This window comes from Esox lucius, chromosome 11, assembly GCF_011004845.1.
Source record: "Esox lucius isolate fEsoLuc1 chromosome 11, fEsoLuc1.pri, whole genome shotgun sequence".
Lineage (NCBI taxonomy): Eukaryota > Metazoa > Chordata > Actinopteri > Esociformes > Esocidae > Esox > Esox lucius.
The window spans coordinates 4421465-4437282 of record NC_047579.1 but is presented as its reverse complement, the minus strand read 5'-3'; the positions used below and the strand labels follow the sequence as shown (position 1 = coordinate 4437282).

The 15818-nt window shown below is 42.3% G+C and overlaps 1 protein-coding gene across 4 annotated transcripts in view; it reads right to left on the bottom strand.

Annotated features, from left to right (window-relative positions):
* The window catches only part of LOC105030953 (NLR family CARD domain-containing protein 3-like), a 56182-nt gene continuing 40364 nt past the window's right edge, over window positions 1-15818 (bottom strand). For all 4 annotated transcript variants that reach the window (XM_020051309.2, XM_020051311.2, XM_020051310.2 and 1 more), the window contains 4 exons: window positions 12419-12592; window positions 2641-2814; window positions 1117-1163; window positions 1-964 (listed from right to left, as the gene is read on the bottom strand). In XM_020051309.2, coding sequence (XP_019906868.2) covers window positions 444-964; window positions 1117-1163; window positions 2641-2814; window positions 12419-12592 — 916 coding nt within the window. In that variant the 3' untranslated portion in view covers window positions 1-443. The remainder of the gene's footprint in view (window positions 965-1116; window positions 1164-2640; window positions 2815-12418; window positions 12593-15818) is intronic.

Below are 15818 nucleotides of genomic sequence, written 5' to 3'. Positions count from 1 at the left end.
TAACACACAAGGTGAGCTGAAACTGATTATTTCTAGATCATTGTGCTTCACTTAATAACATCAAGGAGATTGTACACTTATGTGAGACCACATTCATTTTATAATCATCGAGTTGTATTCCATTTTTAGACACCTTTATTTGTTTTGTCAAATCTGGATCATTGTTATTCAGTCACAGAATACATTGAAAAGTAGAGACACCAATGTTAACAAATACTAATGAAAAGAAAGCAAGATGAATGATTTATAAAAACGGTTTTACAGACCATTGTAATTGATTCTGACAATACACCACTGAAGATTGAACCTGTGAAATAACCAGGAATAACATATGATATTTACTTACTACTGAGGTATTCTCTCTATGATGTACTAGGGTGTGTCCTACTGAACATGACCGTGATAAGAGTGAAACATTACGTTTTGTTTGACACAGGGAACACCTAACACAAGGAAACCAAGGAGTCTTCATAAAGCCTAAACACTGGATAAAGGGGCTCAGTGAATGTGGTGTTGAATGTGTACAGGAGGGTCAGTGTGTCAGAGGACACTGTGTAAAAGGACAGAGTGCCGGCTGGCCAGTCCAGATACACTCCTACTCTGTGGGAGCCAGAGGTGACAGGTATGTCAGTTTCCTTCTTATTGTGCCTAGCTGAGTACCTGCCACCAACATAGTACAGACTCCAGGACTTGCTATAGTATCCAAGAGTAGAGTCATAACCCCATCCTTTCCTGCTGATTCCTTTGTATGTCAGTCCTATTGCAGCCTCTCCCCCGGTCCTCTCAACCTCAAAGTAACAGCGTCCAGACAGACCCTCTCTACACAGCACCTGTCCCTGGTTCTCAAATCTCTCTGCGTGATCAGGATATGATTGCACATTTACATGTGTCACGTTTCTGTTCTGCTCAGACAGAGAGAGCTTTCTGTGCGCTGTATTTGGGTCCAGTGTGAGCTCACAGGCATCTGATGGATGAGACCAAAGAACAATATCATAAGTCATCATGATTAATTTAATTTATGAAAACAGATGCATCTTGTATTTCATTATTCCTACATTCTGGAAATTAAAACACTCATGAACCCACAAACCAATGAATGCTTAATTAAACACTCACATTTCTTCAGTCCTGATTTTAGCCGGCACTTTCCACAATGCTCCAGACTGGGGAAAAAGCAGAGAAGACAATACAGTGACAATCTCTATAAAATACATACTATTTTTCTATCCTTTTGGATAGCAGCCGTCTACCAGGAAGTTTTAGAGCACTTCATGCTTCCTGCTGCTGACCAACTTTATGGAGATGCAGATTTCATTTTCCAACAGGACTTGGCACCTGCCCACAGTGCCAAAGCTACCAGTACCTGGTTTAAGGACCATACTCATACTTTTCATGTTCATACTTTTCAGTTGGGCAACATTTCTAAAAATCCTTTTTTTTTTATTGGTCTTAAGTAATATTCAAATTTTCTGAGATACTGAATTTGGGATTTTCATTAGTTGTCAGTTATAATCATCACAATTAAAATAAATAAACATTTAAAATATATCAGTCTGTGTGTAATGAATGAATATAATATACAAGTTTCACATTTTGAATGGAATTACTGACATAAATCAACTTTTTGATGATATTCTAATTATATGACCAGCACCTGTATTCATGCTCTTGGCTTAATATTTTTTTTTTAAGATACATTTTCAGCCAGGATGCTGCCCTAATAACTCAGCCAAAACAAATGTTCCAATAATCTGTAACTTTCTGAGTGGAGCATCTTGGACAACATTGTCTATTTTAACTCTCTAGCTAAATTTAAAAGTTGTAACTTTATCGAAAAGCTACATTTGGATGAAGTGAGGCAATAACTTTAACATGTTGTTTGCTTCACTATTTTATGTTGCATGCGGCTGACATCAGTTTGGTTACAGTGGCAACTCATCCATTTCTCAATTTAGTAATGTTAACTTACTGTGCGAGATAAAACAATAAACTAGCTTCAAGCTCGCTGTAGATTTTCACAGCTAGAGTAGACACATCTGCTGTTAGTGGTACAGCAGTTTTCAGAGCAGAGTCAACACTAGGCAATTTCTTGCATGAAATGGCCTTCATTTCTCAGAACAACAATTGACTGACGACATTCAGAAGAAGAAAGTTATTTGTTTCTGGCCATTTTGATCCTGTAATCGAACCCACAACTGCTGATGCTCCAGATACTCAACCAGTCAAAAATCTGCTGTTTCCAACTACAATAGTCATTTACAACATTAACAATGTCTACACTGTATTTATGATCAATTTGATGTTATTTAAATGGACAAAAATTAGCATTTCTTTTAAAATACAAGGATATTTCTAAGTGTCCCCAAACATTTAAATGCTAGTGGATATAGCCAGGTTTTATAATCTTCATAGACAGAAACACACTAGAAATACAGTGCCAAAACCCCAACAAAGAGAAGAAAGATCAGACACAATTAGGAATTTGCTGTTCTAATAATGGAAGTAAATATTAAAACTGGGAATCAGACAGCAGTCATCAAGAGCATCCCATCACGTGTCAATTGCGACATTAAATAAGGCTAACAAACATAATTTCTCATGAAACACGATTAAGTACTGATTGACATATACAGAACATACTTGAGTTTCTCCAGGCTGCAGTGCATATATTCCAGCCCAGCAGAGAGCAATGTGACTCCCGAATCTCCTGGGTGATTGTAGCTCAGATCCAGCTCTTTCAGGTGTGAGGGATTTGACTTCAGAGCTGAGGCCAGAAAAGCACAGCCTTCCTCTGTGATCAGACAGCCTGACAACCTGCAATAATTTCACAAACTGTTTCTGACAAAGAAATTATCTCTGTGTAATGAGAAAAAGGGGTGCAGTCAGGCTCACTTGGGGGTGACAATGTCTCACAGAGTTTTATCTGAAAGTCCCTAGAGTTAGAATTGTGTGATAGGACATCATTGACCCAAGAAACATTGCTGTTGCCGACCTTACTAGAACTAAAATGTTTCCTTAATGGAATGGAACAGGGAAACCTCTTTAACCTAATACTATTGGACATTGATAAAAATCCAACCTGATCACCCGCAATCTCAGCTAAAGGAAATATTCTCCCTCAGCAAAGAAACTGAACAGACTATTATCTTGTCATAACCTGCCATTTATCATTTAGTTCTGAATTTTATACCATGTTTACATAATTTAAAAAAATTCTCTCTGAGAATATACACTTACCTGCTAGTGGCAGATTATTATTCAAAAGACACTGAAAAAAGCAAAGACACCCCACACCACATCAGAGGGTGTAATCAATGGATTAAAGAAATGATTTGACGGAAAAAGGGGTCACTGAGGTCTAGGTTACAGATAACGCTCCTCAGTTCTACGCAGGCTCCTTTCCTGGGGCCGTAGACACAAAATATCTATAGGCTAAAAGTAGCTCCCAACTTGCTGATTTAAGAGAAACTACTAAAAACAATTGGTGTGTCAATCCTAATTTTAAGGACTCCTAAATTTTTGGTTTAAGAGTATTTCACGACTCTATTTATTTTTTTCACATTTTGATTTGTCAGACAAGAGTTTTCTACTTTGCTTCAGTCAATCTTAAATGAGCTTGGGCCCAGAGAAGGCAGCAACATTTCTAGATCTTGTTTATAAATGGTTGCCTCTTTGCAAGGTAGAGTTTTAACATGCATTAGTGGATGCAGCAACTTAGTGTTCACGAACAATGGTTTTCAGATACAATGGTGTTCATGAGCCCAAGCAGTGATTTCCACTGTAGTTTTTAATGCAATATTAGTTTTCGGTCTTGTCCCTTGCATTCAGAGATTTCTCCGGATTCTCTGTATCTTTTAATTATATTATGTACCATAGATTATGAGATCCCCAAACCCTTTCCAATTTTACATTGAGAATGTTTTTCTTAAATTGTTGCACTATTTGCCCACTTAGTCTTTTGGTGAACCTCTCCCCATCCTGGCTTCTGACAGACCCATCTTCATCATCATCATCATCATCTTCTTCCGCTTCATCCGGGGCCGGGTCGCGGGGGCAGCAGTCTAAGCAGGGATGCCCAGACTTCCCTCTCCCCAGACACTTCCTGCAGCTCTTCCGGGGGGACACCGAGGCGTTCCCAGGCCAGCCGGGAGACATAGTCCCTCCAGCGTGTCCTAGGTCTTCCCCGGGGTCTCCTCCCGGTGGGACGGGACCGGAACACCTTCCCTGGAAGGCGTTCCGGAGGCATCCGAAACAGATGCCCAAGCCACCTCAGCTGACCCCTCTCGATGTGGAGGAGCAGCGGCTCTACTCCGAGCTCCTCCCGGGTGACCGAGCTTCTCACCCTATCTCTAAGGGAACGCCCAGCCACCCTGCGGAGAAAGCTCATTTCGGCCGCCTGTATCCGGGATCTTGTCCTTTCGGTCATGACCCAAAGCTCATGACCATAGGTGAGAGTAGGAACGTAGATTGACCGGTAAATCGAGAGCTTCGCCTTGCGGCTCAGCTCTTTCTTCACCACGACAGACCGATACATCGACAGCATTACTGCAGAAGCTGCACCGATCCGTCTGTCAATCTCCCGTTCCATCCTTCCCTCACTCGTGAACAAGACCCCTAGATACTTAAACTCCTCCACTTGAGGCAGGCACTCTCCACCAACCTGAAGTGAGCAAGCCACCCTTTTCCGACTGAGGACCATGGCCTCAGATTTGGAGGTACTGATTCTCATCCCCACCGCTTCACACTCGGCTGCAAACCGTCCCAGCGCATGCTGAAGGTCCTGGTTTGAAGAGGCCAACACGACAACATCATCCGCAAAGAGCAGAGACGAAATCGTGTGGTCCCCAAACCTGACACCCTCCGGCCCCTGGCTGCGCCTAGAAATTCTGTCCATAAAAATTATGAACAGAACCGGTGACAAAGGGCAGCCCTGCCGGAGTCCAACATGCACTGGGAACAAGTCTGACTTACTGCCGGCAATGCGGACCAAGCTCCTGCTTCGGTCGTACAGGGACCTGACAGCCCTTAGCAAAGGACCCAGGACCCCATATTCCCGAAACACTCTCCACAGGATGCCGCGAGGGACACAGTCGAATGCCTTCTCCAAATCCACAAAACACATGTGGATTGGTTGGGCAAACTCCCATGAACCCTCCAACACCCCGTAGAGGGTATAGAGCTGGTCCAGTGTTCCACGGCCCGGACGAAAACCAGACTGTTCCTCCTGAATCCGAGGTTCTACTATCGGCCGTATTCTCCTCTCCAGAACCCTGGCATAGACTTTCCCGGGGAGGCTGAGAAGTGTGATCCCCCTGTAGTTGGAACACACCCTCCGGTCCCCCTTCTTAAAAAGAGGGACCACCACCCCGGTCTGCCATCCCAAAGGCACTGTCCCCGACCGCCACGCGATGTTGCACAGGCGTGTCAACCAAGACAGCCCCACAACATCCAGAGACTTGAGGTACTCAGGGCGGATCTCATCCACCCCCGGTGCCTTGCCACCGAGGAGTTTCTTGACCACCTCAGTGACTTCAGCCCGGGTGATGGACGAGTCCACCTCTGAGCCCTCATCCTCTGCTTCCTCAATGGAAGATGTGACGGCGGGATTGAGGAGATCCTCGAAGTACTCCTTCCACCGCCCGACGACATCCCCAGTTGAGGTCAACAGCTGGCCACCTCTACTGTAAACAGCGTTGGTAGGGCACTGTTTCCCTCTCCTGAGGCGCCGGACGGTTTGCCAGAATCTCTTCGAGGCCAGCCGATAGTCCTTCTCCATGGCCTCACCGAACTCCTCCCAGGCCCGAGTTTTTGCCTCCACAACCACCCGGGCTGCAGTCCGCTTGGCCTGTCGGTACCCGTCAGCTGCCTCAGGAGTCCCACAAGCCAACCAGGCTTGATAGGACTCCTTCTTCAGCTTGACGGCATCCCTTACTTCCGGTGTCCACCACCGGGTTCGGGGATTGCCGCCTCGACAGGCACCGGAGACCTTACGTCCACAGCTCAGAGGGGCCGCTTCGACAATGGCGGTGGAGAACATGGTCCACTCGGACTCAATATCTCCAGCCTCCCTCGGGATCCAGTCGAAGCTCTGTCGGAGGTGGGAGTTAAAGATCTCTCTGACAGGAGACTCGGCCAGACGTTCCCAGCAGACCCTTACAGTACGCTTGGGCCTGCCGAGTCTGTCCAGCTTCCTCCCCCGCCATCGGATCCAGCTCACCACCAGGTGGTGATCAGTTGACAGCTCCGCCCCTCTCTTCACCCGAGTGTCCAAGACATACGGCCGCAGGTCAGATGAAACGACAACAAAGTCGATCATCGACCTGCGGCCTAGGGTGTCCTGGTGCCATGTGCACTGATGGACACCCTTATGCTTGAACATGGTGTTCGTTATGGACAAACTGTGACTAGCACAGAAGTCCAATAACTGAACACCACTCGGGTTCAGATCAGGGGGGCCGTTCCTCCCAATCACACCCCTCCAGGTGTCACTGTCGTTGCCCACGTGGGCGTTGAAGTCCCCCAGTAGAACGATAGAGTCCCCAGTTGGAGCACTTTCCAGCACCCCTCCCAGAGACTCCAAGAAGGTCGGGTACTCTGCACTGCCGTTCGGCCCATAGGCACAAACAACAGTGAGAGACCTATCCCCGACCCGAAGGCGCAGGGAAACGACCCTCTCGTTCACCGGGGTAAACTCCAACACATGGCGGCAGAGCTGGGGAGCTATAAGCAAACCCACACCAGCCCACCGCCTCTCACCATGGGCAACTCCAGAGTGATGAAGAGTCCATCCTCTCTCAAGGAGTGTGGTTCCAGAGCCCAAGCCGTGCGTAGAGGTGATTCCGACTACCTCCAGTCGGAACCTCTCAACCTCACGCACTATCTCAGGCTCCTTCCCCGCCAGCGAGGTGACGTTCCACGTCCCTAGAGCTAGTTTCCGTGTCCAGGGATCGGGTTGCCTAGGCCCCTGCCTTCGACTGCCGCCCGATCCTCTACGCACCGACCCCTTATGGTCCCTCCTGTGGGTGGTGAGCCCACGGGAAGGCGGCCCCACGTTGCTCTGGAATAATCTTTTAGTACTCAATCATGTTACTAACCTGTTGCCAACTGACTTAATTAGTTGTGTGATATTCCACCAGGTTTAGTTTTTTAGCATGACACAACTTTTCCAGCCTTTTGTTGCCACTGTCAATTTCCTAAAACATTTTGATGGCATCAAATTTAAAGTGGGCATATATTTTTCAAGAAACAATAAAATGACCCAGTTTCAACATTTGATATACAGTCTTTGAACTATTTTCTATTGAATATAGGGTTTGAATGATTGGCACATCCTTGCATTCTGTTTTTATTTACATTATAAGCAGTGTCCCAACATTTTTGAAATGGAGTTGCACCTAAAGTACAAACCCGATTCCAAAAAAGTTGGGACATTGTACAATTGAAAATAAAAACAGAATGCAATGATGTGGAAGTTTCAAATTTCAATATTTTATTCAGAATACAACATACACTCACCTAAAGGATTATTAGGAACACCTGTTCAATTTCTATTTCAATTAGACTGCTGCCCCCGTGACCCGGCCCAGGGTAAGCGGAAGAAAATGATGATGATGTTCAATTTCTCATTAATGCAATTATCTAATCAACCTTGTGTGTTACATCGTTTTCTTCTTATATATATACACTCACCTAGTGAGACATTCAGATGGTAGAGTCAGAATTTGGCGTAAACAGAATGAGAACATGGATCCATCATGGCTTGTTACCACTGTGCAGGCTGGTGGTGGTGGTGGTGTAATGGTGTGGGGGATGTTTTCTTGGCACACTTTAGGCCCCTTAAGGCCAATTGGGCATCTTTTAAATGCCACGGCCTACCTGAGCATTGTTTCTGACCATGTCCATCCCTTCATGACCACCATGTACCCATCCTCTGATGGCTACTTCCAGCAGGATATTGCACCATGTCACAAAGCTCGAATAATTTCAAATTGGTTTCTTGAACATGACAATGAGTTCACTGTACTGAAATGGCCCCCACAGTCACCAGATCTCAACCCAATAGAGCATCTTTGGGATGTGGTGGAACGGGAGCTTCGTGTCCTAGATGTGCATCCCACAAATCTCCATCAACTGCAAGATGCTATCCTATCAATATGGGCCAACATTTCTAAAGAATGCTTTCAGCACCTTGTTGAATCAATGCCACATAGAATTAAGGCAGTTCTGAAGGCGAAAGGGGGTCAAACACAGTATTAGTGTGGTGTTCCTAATAATCCTTTAGGTGAGTGTAGATGACACATCAAATGTTTAAACTGAGAAAATGTATCACTTTAAGGGAAAAATAAGTTGATTTTAAATTTCATGGCATCAACACATCTCAAAAAGTTGGGACAAGGCCATGTTTACCACTGTGTGGCATCCTCTCTTCTTTATATAACAGACTGCAAACATCTGGGGACTGAGGAGACAAGTTGCTCAAGTTTATGAATAGGAATGTTGTCCTATTCTTGTCTAATACAGGCTTCTAGTTGCTCAACTGTCTTAGGTCTTCTTTGTCGCACCTTCCTCTTTATGATGCGCCAAATGTTTTCTATGGGTGAGAGATCTGGACTGCAGGCTGGCCATTTCAGTACCCGGATCCTTCTTCTATGCAGCCATTGTCGTGGTATTGTCATGTTGGAAAATGCAAGGTCTTCCCTGAAAGAGACGACGTCTGGATGGGAGCATATGTTGTTCTAGAACTTGGATATAACTGTCAGCATTGATGGTGCCTTTCCAGATGTGTAGGCTGCCAATGCCACACGCACTCATGCAACCCTATACCATCAGAGATGCAGGCTTCTGAACTGAGCGCTGATAACAACTTGGGTTGTCCTTGTCCTCTTTAGTCTGGATGACATGGCGTCCCAGTTCTCCAAAATGAAATGTTGATTCTTCTGACCATAGAACACCTTTTCCACTTTGCCACAGTCCATTTTAAATGATCCTTGGCCCAGAGAAAACGCCTGTGCTTCTGGATCCTGTTTAGATACGGCTTCTTTTTTGACCTATAGAGTTTTGGCTAGCAACGGTGAATGGCACGGTGGATTGTGTTCACCAACAATGTTTTCTGGAAGTATTCCTGAGCCCATGTTGTGATTTCCATTACAGTATCATTCCTGTATGTGATGCAGTGCCGTCTGAGGGCCCGAAGATCACGCACAGAGATTGTTCCAGATTCTCTGAATCTTTGGACAATATTATGCACTGTAGATGATGATAACTTCAAACTCTTGGCAATTTTTCTCTGAGAAACTCCTTTCTGATATTGCTCCAATATTTTTCGCAGCAGCATTGGGGGAATTGGTGATCCTCTGCCCATCTTGACTTCTGAGAGACACTGCCACTCTGAGAGGCTCTTTTTATACCCAATCATGTTGCCAATTGACATAATAAGTACCAAATTGGTCCTCCAGCTGTTCCTTATTTGTACATTTAACTTTTCTGGCCTCTTATTGCTACCTGTCACAAATTTTTTGGAATGTGTAGCTCTCATGAAATCCAAAATGAGCCAATAATTGGCATGAAATTACAAAATGTCTCACTTTCAACAATTGAAATTGTTATCTGTATTCTAATGTGAATTAAATATATGTTTATGAGATTTGTAATTTATTCTTTGCACTTTTTTACTCACAATTTGAACAGTGTCCCAACGTTTTTGTAATTGGGTTTGTAATACAAAACAGTCTATAACCAGTGTCATCATGTTCCAAAAGTAATACAACACACTGTATTAACCAGTGTTATCTGGTACCCCCAAATATTAATTTACAAACATCAACAATTAACATCAGGAATTCAAGCTGTGACAATGTGTTATGGTCTATATAATTGGCCAATAACCTACAACTCAAACTTAATTGCTACAGAATATTTATGCTTTTTAAAATATTGCATATGGCTAAGTATTACTTTGAAAACAAAGTGGTCTAGGCACAAAAGGTGAGGCATAAAGTAACAACATAAATTGCTAAATTATATTGTACAGCTTTTGAATATAAAAGCTTTGTAGAAAACATCTAACAGCATATTTCTTATGCGGGCTACAATAAACTCTGGGAAATGTAAGTGATCCATCAACCGTGTCTCATTTACAGGACCTGCTTCTGTCCTTTAAATTAAAAGCTTTTAAATAATCATAAAAAACTGTATTTTGCCTATGAAGAAATGGCATATAGCATACCAACCAACAGTATATACAGTGGATATAAAAAGTCTACACACCCCTGTGAAAATGCCTGTTTTTTGTGATGAATGAGACAAAGATAAAACATGTCAGAACTTTTTCCACTTTTAATGTGACCTATAATGTGAACAATTCAATTGAAAAACAAACTGAAATCTTTGAGGGGGAAAAATGAAAAAAAACGTACAATAACCTATATATAATTCTCAGAGCAAAAGCCATGGTCCGCAGAGAGCTTCCAAAGCATCAGAGGGATCTCATTGTTGAAAGAGAGAAGGGTAAAAAACTATTTCCAAAGCATTAGATATACCATGGAACACAGTGAAGACAGTCATCATCAAGTTACGAAAATATGGCACAACTGAGACATGAGACCAAGAACTGGACGTCCCTCCAAAATTGATGAAAAGACGAGAAGAAAACTGGTCATGGAGGCATCCAAGAGGCAACAATAAAGGTACTGCAGGAATTTCTGGCAAGTACTGGCTGTGTGCTACAAGTTACAACAATCTCCTGTATTCTTCACATGAATGGGCTATGGGGTAGGGTGGCAAGAGGGAAGATTTTTTTTACATAGAAAAACATCCATGCCCGGCTGAAGTCATGTTGCCAGGGCAGCAAACATCAAGTCCCCCAAAAGCATGTGGGAAAATGTGTTATGGTCTGATGAAACCAAGGTTGAACTTTATGGCCATAATTCCAAAAGGTATTTTTGGTGCAAAAACAACACTGCACATCACCCAAAGAACACAATACCCACACTCAAGCATGGTGGTGGCAACATGATGCTTTGGGGCTGTTTTACCTCAGCCTTAGTCAGGGTGGAGGGAATTATGAACAGTTCCAAATACCAGGCAATTTTGGCACAAAACCTTCAGGCGTCTGTTATAAAGCTGATGATGAAGTTCACCTTTCAGCATGACAACAACCCAAAGCACACATTGAAATCCACAAAAGCATGGCTTCACCAGAAGACGATTAACGTTTTGGGCCCAGCCAGAGCCCAGACCTGAATCCAATTGAACATCTGTGGGGTGATCTGAAGAGGGCTGTGCATAGGAGATGTCCTCGCAATCTGACAGATTTGGAGCACTTTTGCAAAGAAGAGTGGGCAAATATTGCCACGTCAAGATGTGCCATGCTAATAGACTCAAAAAGACTGAGTGCTGTAATAAAATCAAAAGGTGCTTCAACAAAGTATTAATTTAAGGGTGTGCACACTTATGCAACCAACTTATTGTGAGTTTTTTTATTTTTATTTTTCCCCCTCAAAGATTTGTTTGTTTTTCAATTGAATTGTTCACATTAAAGGTCACATTAAAGGTGGAAAAAGTTCTGACATGATTTATCTCATTCTTTTACATCACAAGAACCAGACATTTTAACCGGGGTGTGTAGACTTTTTATATCCACTGTACATGTGTACATATCCCAGAAACAGGATCTGTGCTGAATAAATAGCATAATGACTACACCAAGAACATGTGGTGCTTTCCATGTCCGGGGAGGTTGTTGAGTGTCACTCAGACAAATGCATTGGATTCTCAACTGCACACATTGTTACAGTCTCACTGGAGACTGATGCACTAACCTACGTGCTGATTGTTTTTGTGGTTTTTCTGTGGTTTATCTTCCAGATATAAAAGCAACCACTTACATAGTATTGTGTTTGTCTGTATTTAGTCTTTTTTGTGTGAGTTTGTGTGATTAAGTGTGAAATTATGCATTACAGAAAGAAAAAGGTAAAAAGAGTGGGTGCAGAAATGAGGCTAATAATGACAGTATTCACCATTGACTTGGTTGACATTAACGACTGATATAAAATATAAAAAAAGGAAGCCATTTCCAGCTACAAAGGTAATTTACAACACTAACAAGGTCTGCACTGTATTTCAGATCCAATTGGTGTGACTTTAATGGATACCCAAAGTGACCCCAAACCTTTGATCGGTAGTGTATACCTGAAGAGATAGACAGTTACGCTGTTTAGGTTCTATGTTAAGCAGCATGTGAGCAATTGTCTGAGAATTTGATGAAGAGGTTTGTGGAATCGTTCATTGGCAAGGGGGAGAATTGTAATCATGCATGGTATAGTTTCATCACTTTACTTGGAAATAAATGGTAAAAAAAACTACCTAATCAGAACAATGAACAAAGCGTCAAAAAAATAATACTATAGGGCAAATTCACCTGAGAGTCTCCAATCTACATCGTGGATCCTCCAGCAAAGCAGAGAGCAGCTTCACTACAGAATCCTTCAGGTCATTGTTACTCAGATCCAGCTCTTTTAGGTGTGAGGGGTTTGACTTCAGAGCTGAGACCAGAGAAGCACCGCCTTCTTCTGCCACTGGACAGCATGACAGCCTGCAGAGATATTAACATGATTTTACATATAGTGACAAACAATGCACAGGTCAATATATATATAATATTAAACATTTTGTATGTGTCTCTGAAATTGCTGTCCACCCTGTCATTATGGGTAGTGATGGCCATTCGAGGATTCATTAGCATTATTTTAGCAGTAGGTGTAATGAGGACGTGCGTGGAAGACGCACGCACGCCCGTCCGACGCTTTCCTTTTCTTGGGGATTTTTGTACGGATGTGTTCAGTTGTTTCTCCTTTTAATTTTGGGAATTATACCTTGGATAAAGAATTGACAATGACAATTCCTGCGTTTGGCTCCTTTTCCCTGCACACCACCACAACATCTTTGACAGTAGGATATTATGCAGGAAGCACTCAGATTTTTGTTATCACAATAAAAGCCCTCATTGAAATGTATATGGCAATATAGTTAAAAATCTAGTCTGTGAAAAAGAACAGACAAGAATAACATTGGTCATTAAACATAAAATGTGCAGACTAGATTGTTAACTATATTGCCTTATACAGCTCTGGAAAAGAGAGAAATTTAAGAGACAACTGCAAATTGAACGCTTCTGTTCCTCAATCAAAACTTTCCTTTTCAACTTTTTGGAAAGGAAAGAAAAAGGTTCAGTGGTCTCTTAATTTTTTCCAAAGCTGTATATTTCAATGACGGCTTTTATTTTGAAAAATAGAATCTGAGTTAGCGCTACTAGAATAATATCCTAATTTGACAATATTTTACAAACTTTTTTCTATGTAATAAAAACAACAGACTAATTAAAACAAAATTCAGTTTAATGGATTTCATTGCCTGTTATAAAAAAAATACAGCTGTGCAAAAAGACTAGGCAAGCCTAGTTAAGCCGGACCACCAATTAAAGGGGGACTCTTTGTAAGGGAACATTTTGAATTATATTTTTCAGGGAATGAGTCCATTTGGAGCTGAGATAGCTCGGAGATAGAGAAAGCTTTGATGCTGGCCCAGACAGAAGAAGAAAGTACCTAGAGAAAGAGAGGGACAAATGGAACAAAGACAGAGAAACTGAAAAGAAGAAGGGTGTTAATGAACTCAGTAAGAGAGAGAAGAGGGGGCAAAAAGTTGAGCCAGAGCCAGTACTTTGCTAAAGTTAGATACACCTCCCAAATCTCCTAAAATTCCTTAAAATCAGCCTGTGCCAGGGCTTTCCAGGTTAGAACATGGAAGTTGAGCTATAGTATGTATTAGAAAGTTTAAATGTATTTGAAGGACAATTGTCAAATGTTACTATCACCATAAAATGAAATACTGATAACTAACTCCATAAAATCTTACAAGAAATTCTAACTAATAATTAGTTTTTCAGCCAACGGCATCAAGGGGAAAGCAATTGAAGGAGTTTGTTGAGGCACAGCTGGCAAAAGAGAACTAAAACCGAGAAATCTAAGAAGAGGTTTTATAGGGCCAAGAAAGAAAGTCTAATCCAAATCGCCCTGTGCCACAGTCAATGCTGTGTTAGGGCATCAAAAAGTTAGTTCACTCATCAGAAGAACTCTTCTTTTCCATACATTCCTTTTTTCCATACATTGAGGTTATTAGGAGAAAATACAAAAATGCAAAAACAAACAAAGGGAACCATTTGATTGTGAAAGTGGTCACTGGAAATATCAACACAACAAATTTTATTAGAAATTCTTATTAGAAATGTGTGACATGCACATGTAAAAGGGCATTTCTTCGTGTGTAGGACATGTTTTTCTTCCTATGGCGAACCTCGTACTGTAGGCAACCACTTTTCCTGTACATGACATGATTTTTCTGCAGTTACCTCATATGTAGCCTATACTGAGACCGTCGTTACACAGCCTGAAATGTATTCCCAGATCTAATGTGTTCCAAATGAATATCTTGCAGTTTTTGTGAAAACCAGCTACCATAAGTGCGGGATCAATAGCCAATGTATTGTATTTAATGCATTAGAAAGATGTTTGTGTAATACACATGCAAAGCTGAAGCTGTTGCTGAAAGAAATTATGAAGAAAATTGTGTAATATATATAAAAACTAGATCTGTATATGACATGAGTCATTAAGAAAATCTTGTCCTGTACATGAAATAAACTGCCTTTTACGATCACTAGAAAATACTGAATTTGTCTAGATGTCACAAAATCCTGTGATACTGTGTTGGAAATATAGTGAAGAAGTACAAGCTCCAAAAGTATGCCCTGACAGTTTTTGGCTACTCTAAAGAGGGCAAGGTATCGTGTGGATCTTATCTACCGTGGGAGGAAGTGTGCCAGTCGAACTGGGATAAAAAAAAAGTTACATCCTGTATTCTTCGAGATGATGTCTTTTGAATGATGACCAGCCGCAAACAAACAATCACACGGCTGAAGAAATAGATGCAGAAGAGGTTGCTTACCGATGCAATGAGGAACTTGCATAGTTCTTCATTGTACCCTTCTGGGCACACCCTGATCCAATTCTAAAGGTAGTAAGAGAAAGCCAGCTACACAGTACAGACAAAAGGGACATTTCTTCTACCTCTCAATGGAACCCTGCAAGTATGGCTACAAAGAAATAACATGGAATTTATTTGAGGCTAGCCATGGTAAGGGGGTGCCAGACAGCATGGGTGGAACCCTCAAGAGGTCAGCAGACCAGACTGTGGGCCATGGAGGTGACATCCCTGATGCCCAGAGCATATATGACATATTGAAATGCCTGGACACATCTGTTGAGCTGTTCTTCATAGTCAGTTGGTAATAGTCAGTTAAAGCTACATGGCCTTGTCCCCTAGTTCATCTGCCCTGGTTTGTTTTGGCTATTGTGGGTCGAGAGAGGGGAGCAGGGACTTGAATTTGACTGGTATTTTATATTCTGCTACAGCCAATCAAATTGAAGTCCCTGCCCTCCTCTCCTATCTGGATTACGGACTGTAGCTTTGTCAAATCTGATCTTTTTTCATGTGTTGTGGTTAAAAGTGTATTAATGTTTTTTGTTTTTTTCACTATAGGTACCAGCAATAGCTGATGTTCAGTCCCAAGCATGTGGAAAAATACCAGATATCCATAGGAGACCAGAAATGATTGAGTTAAAGCAGATTGGAGAGTGGTGCGTCGTTAATAATGACAACAAAGGTCACCCAGGTGTCATCATGGATGTAGAAGGACACTTTGTGAATGTTAAGTGTTTGCACCGCAATGGCTCACAGAAGTTATTTTGGCCAGGTCCCCGGGA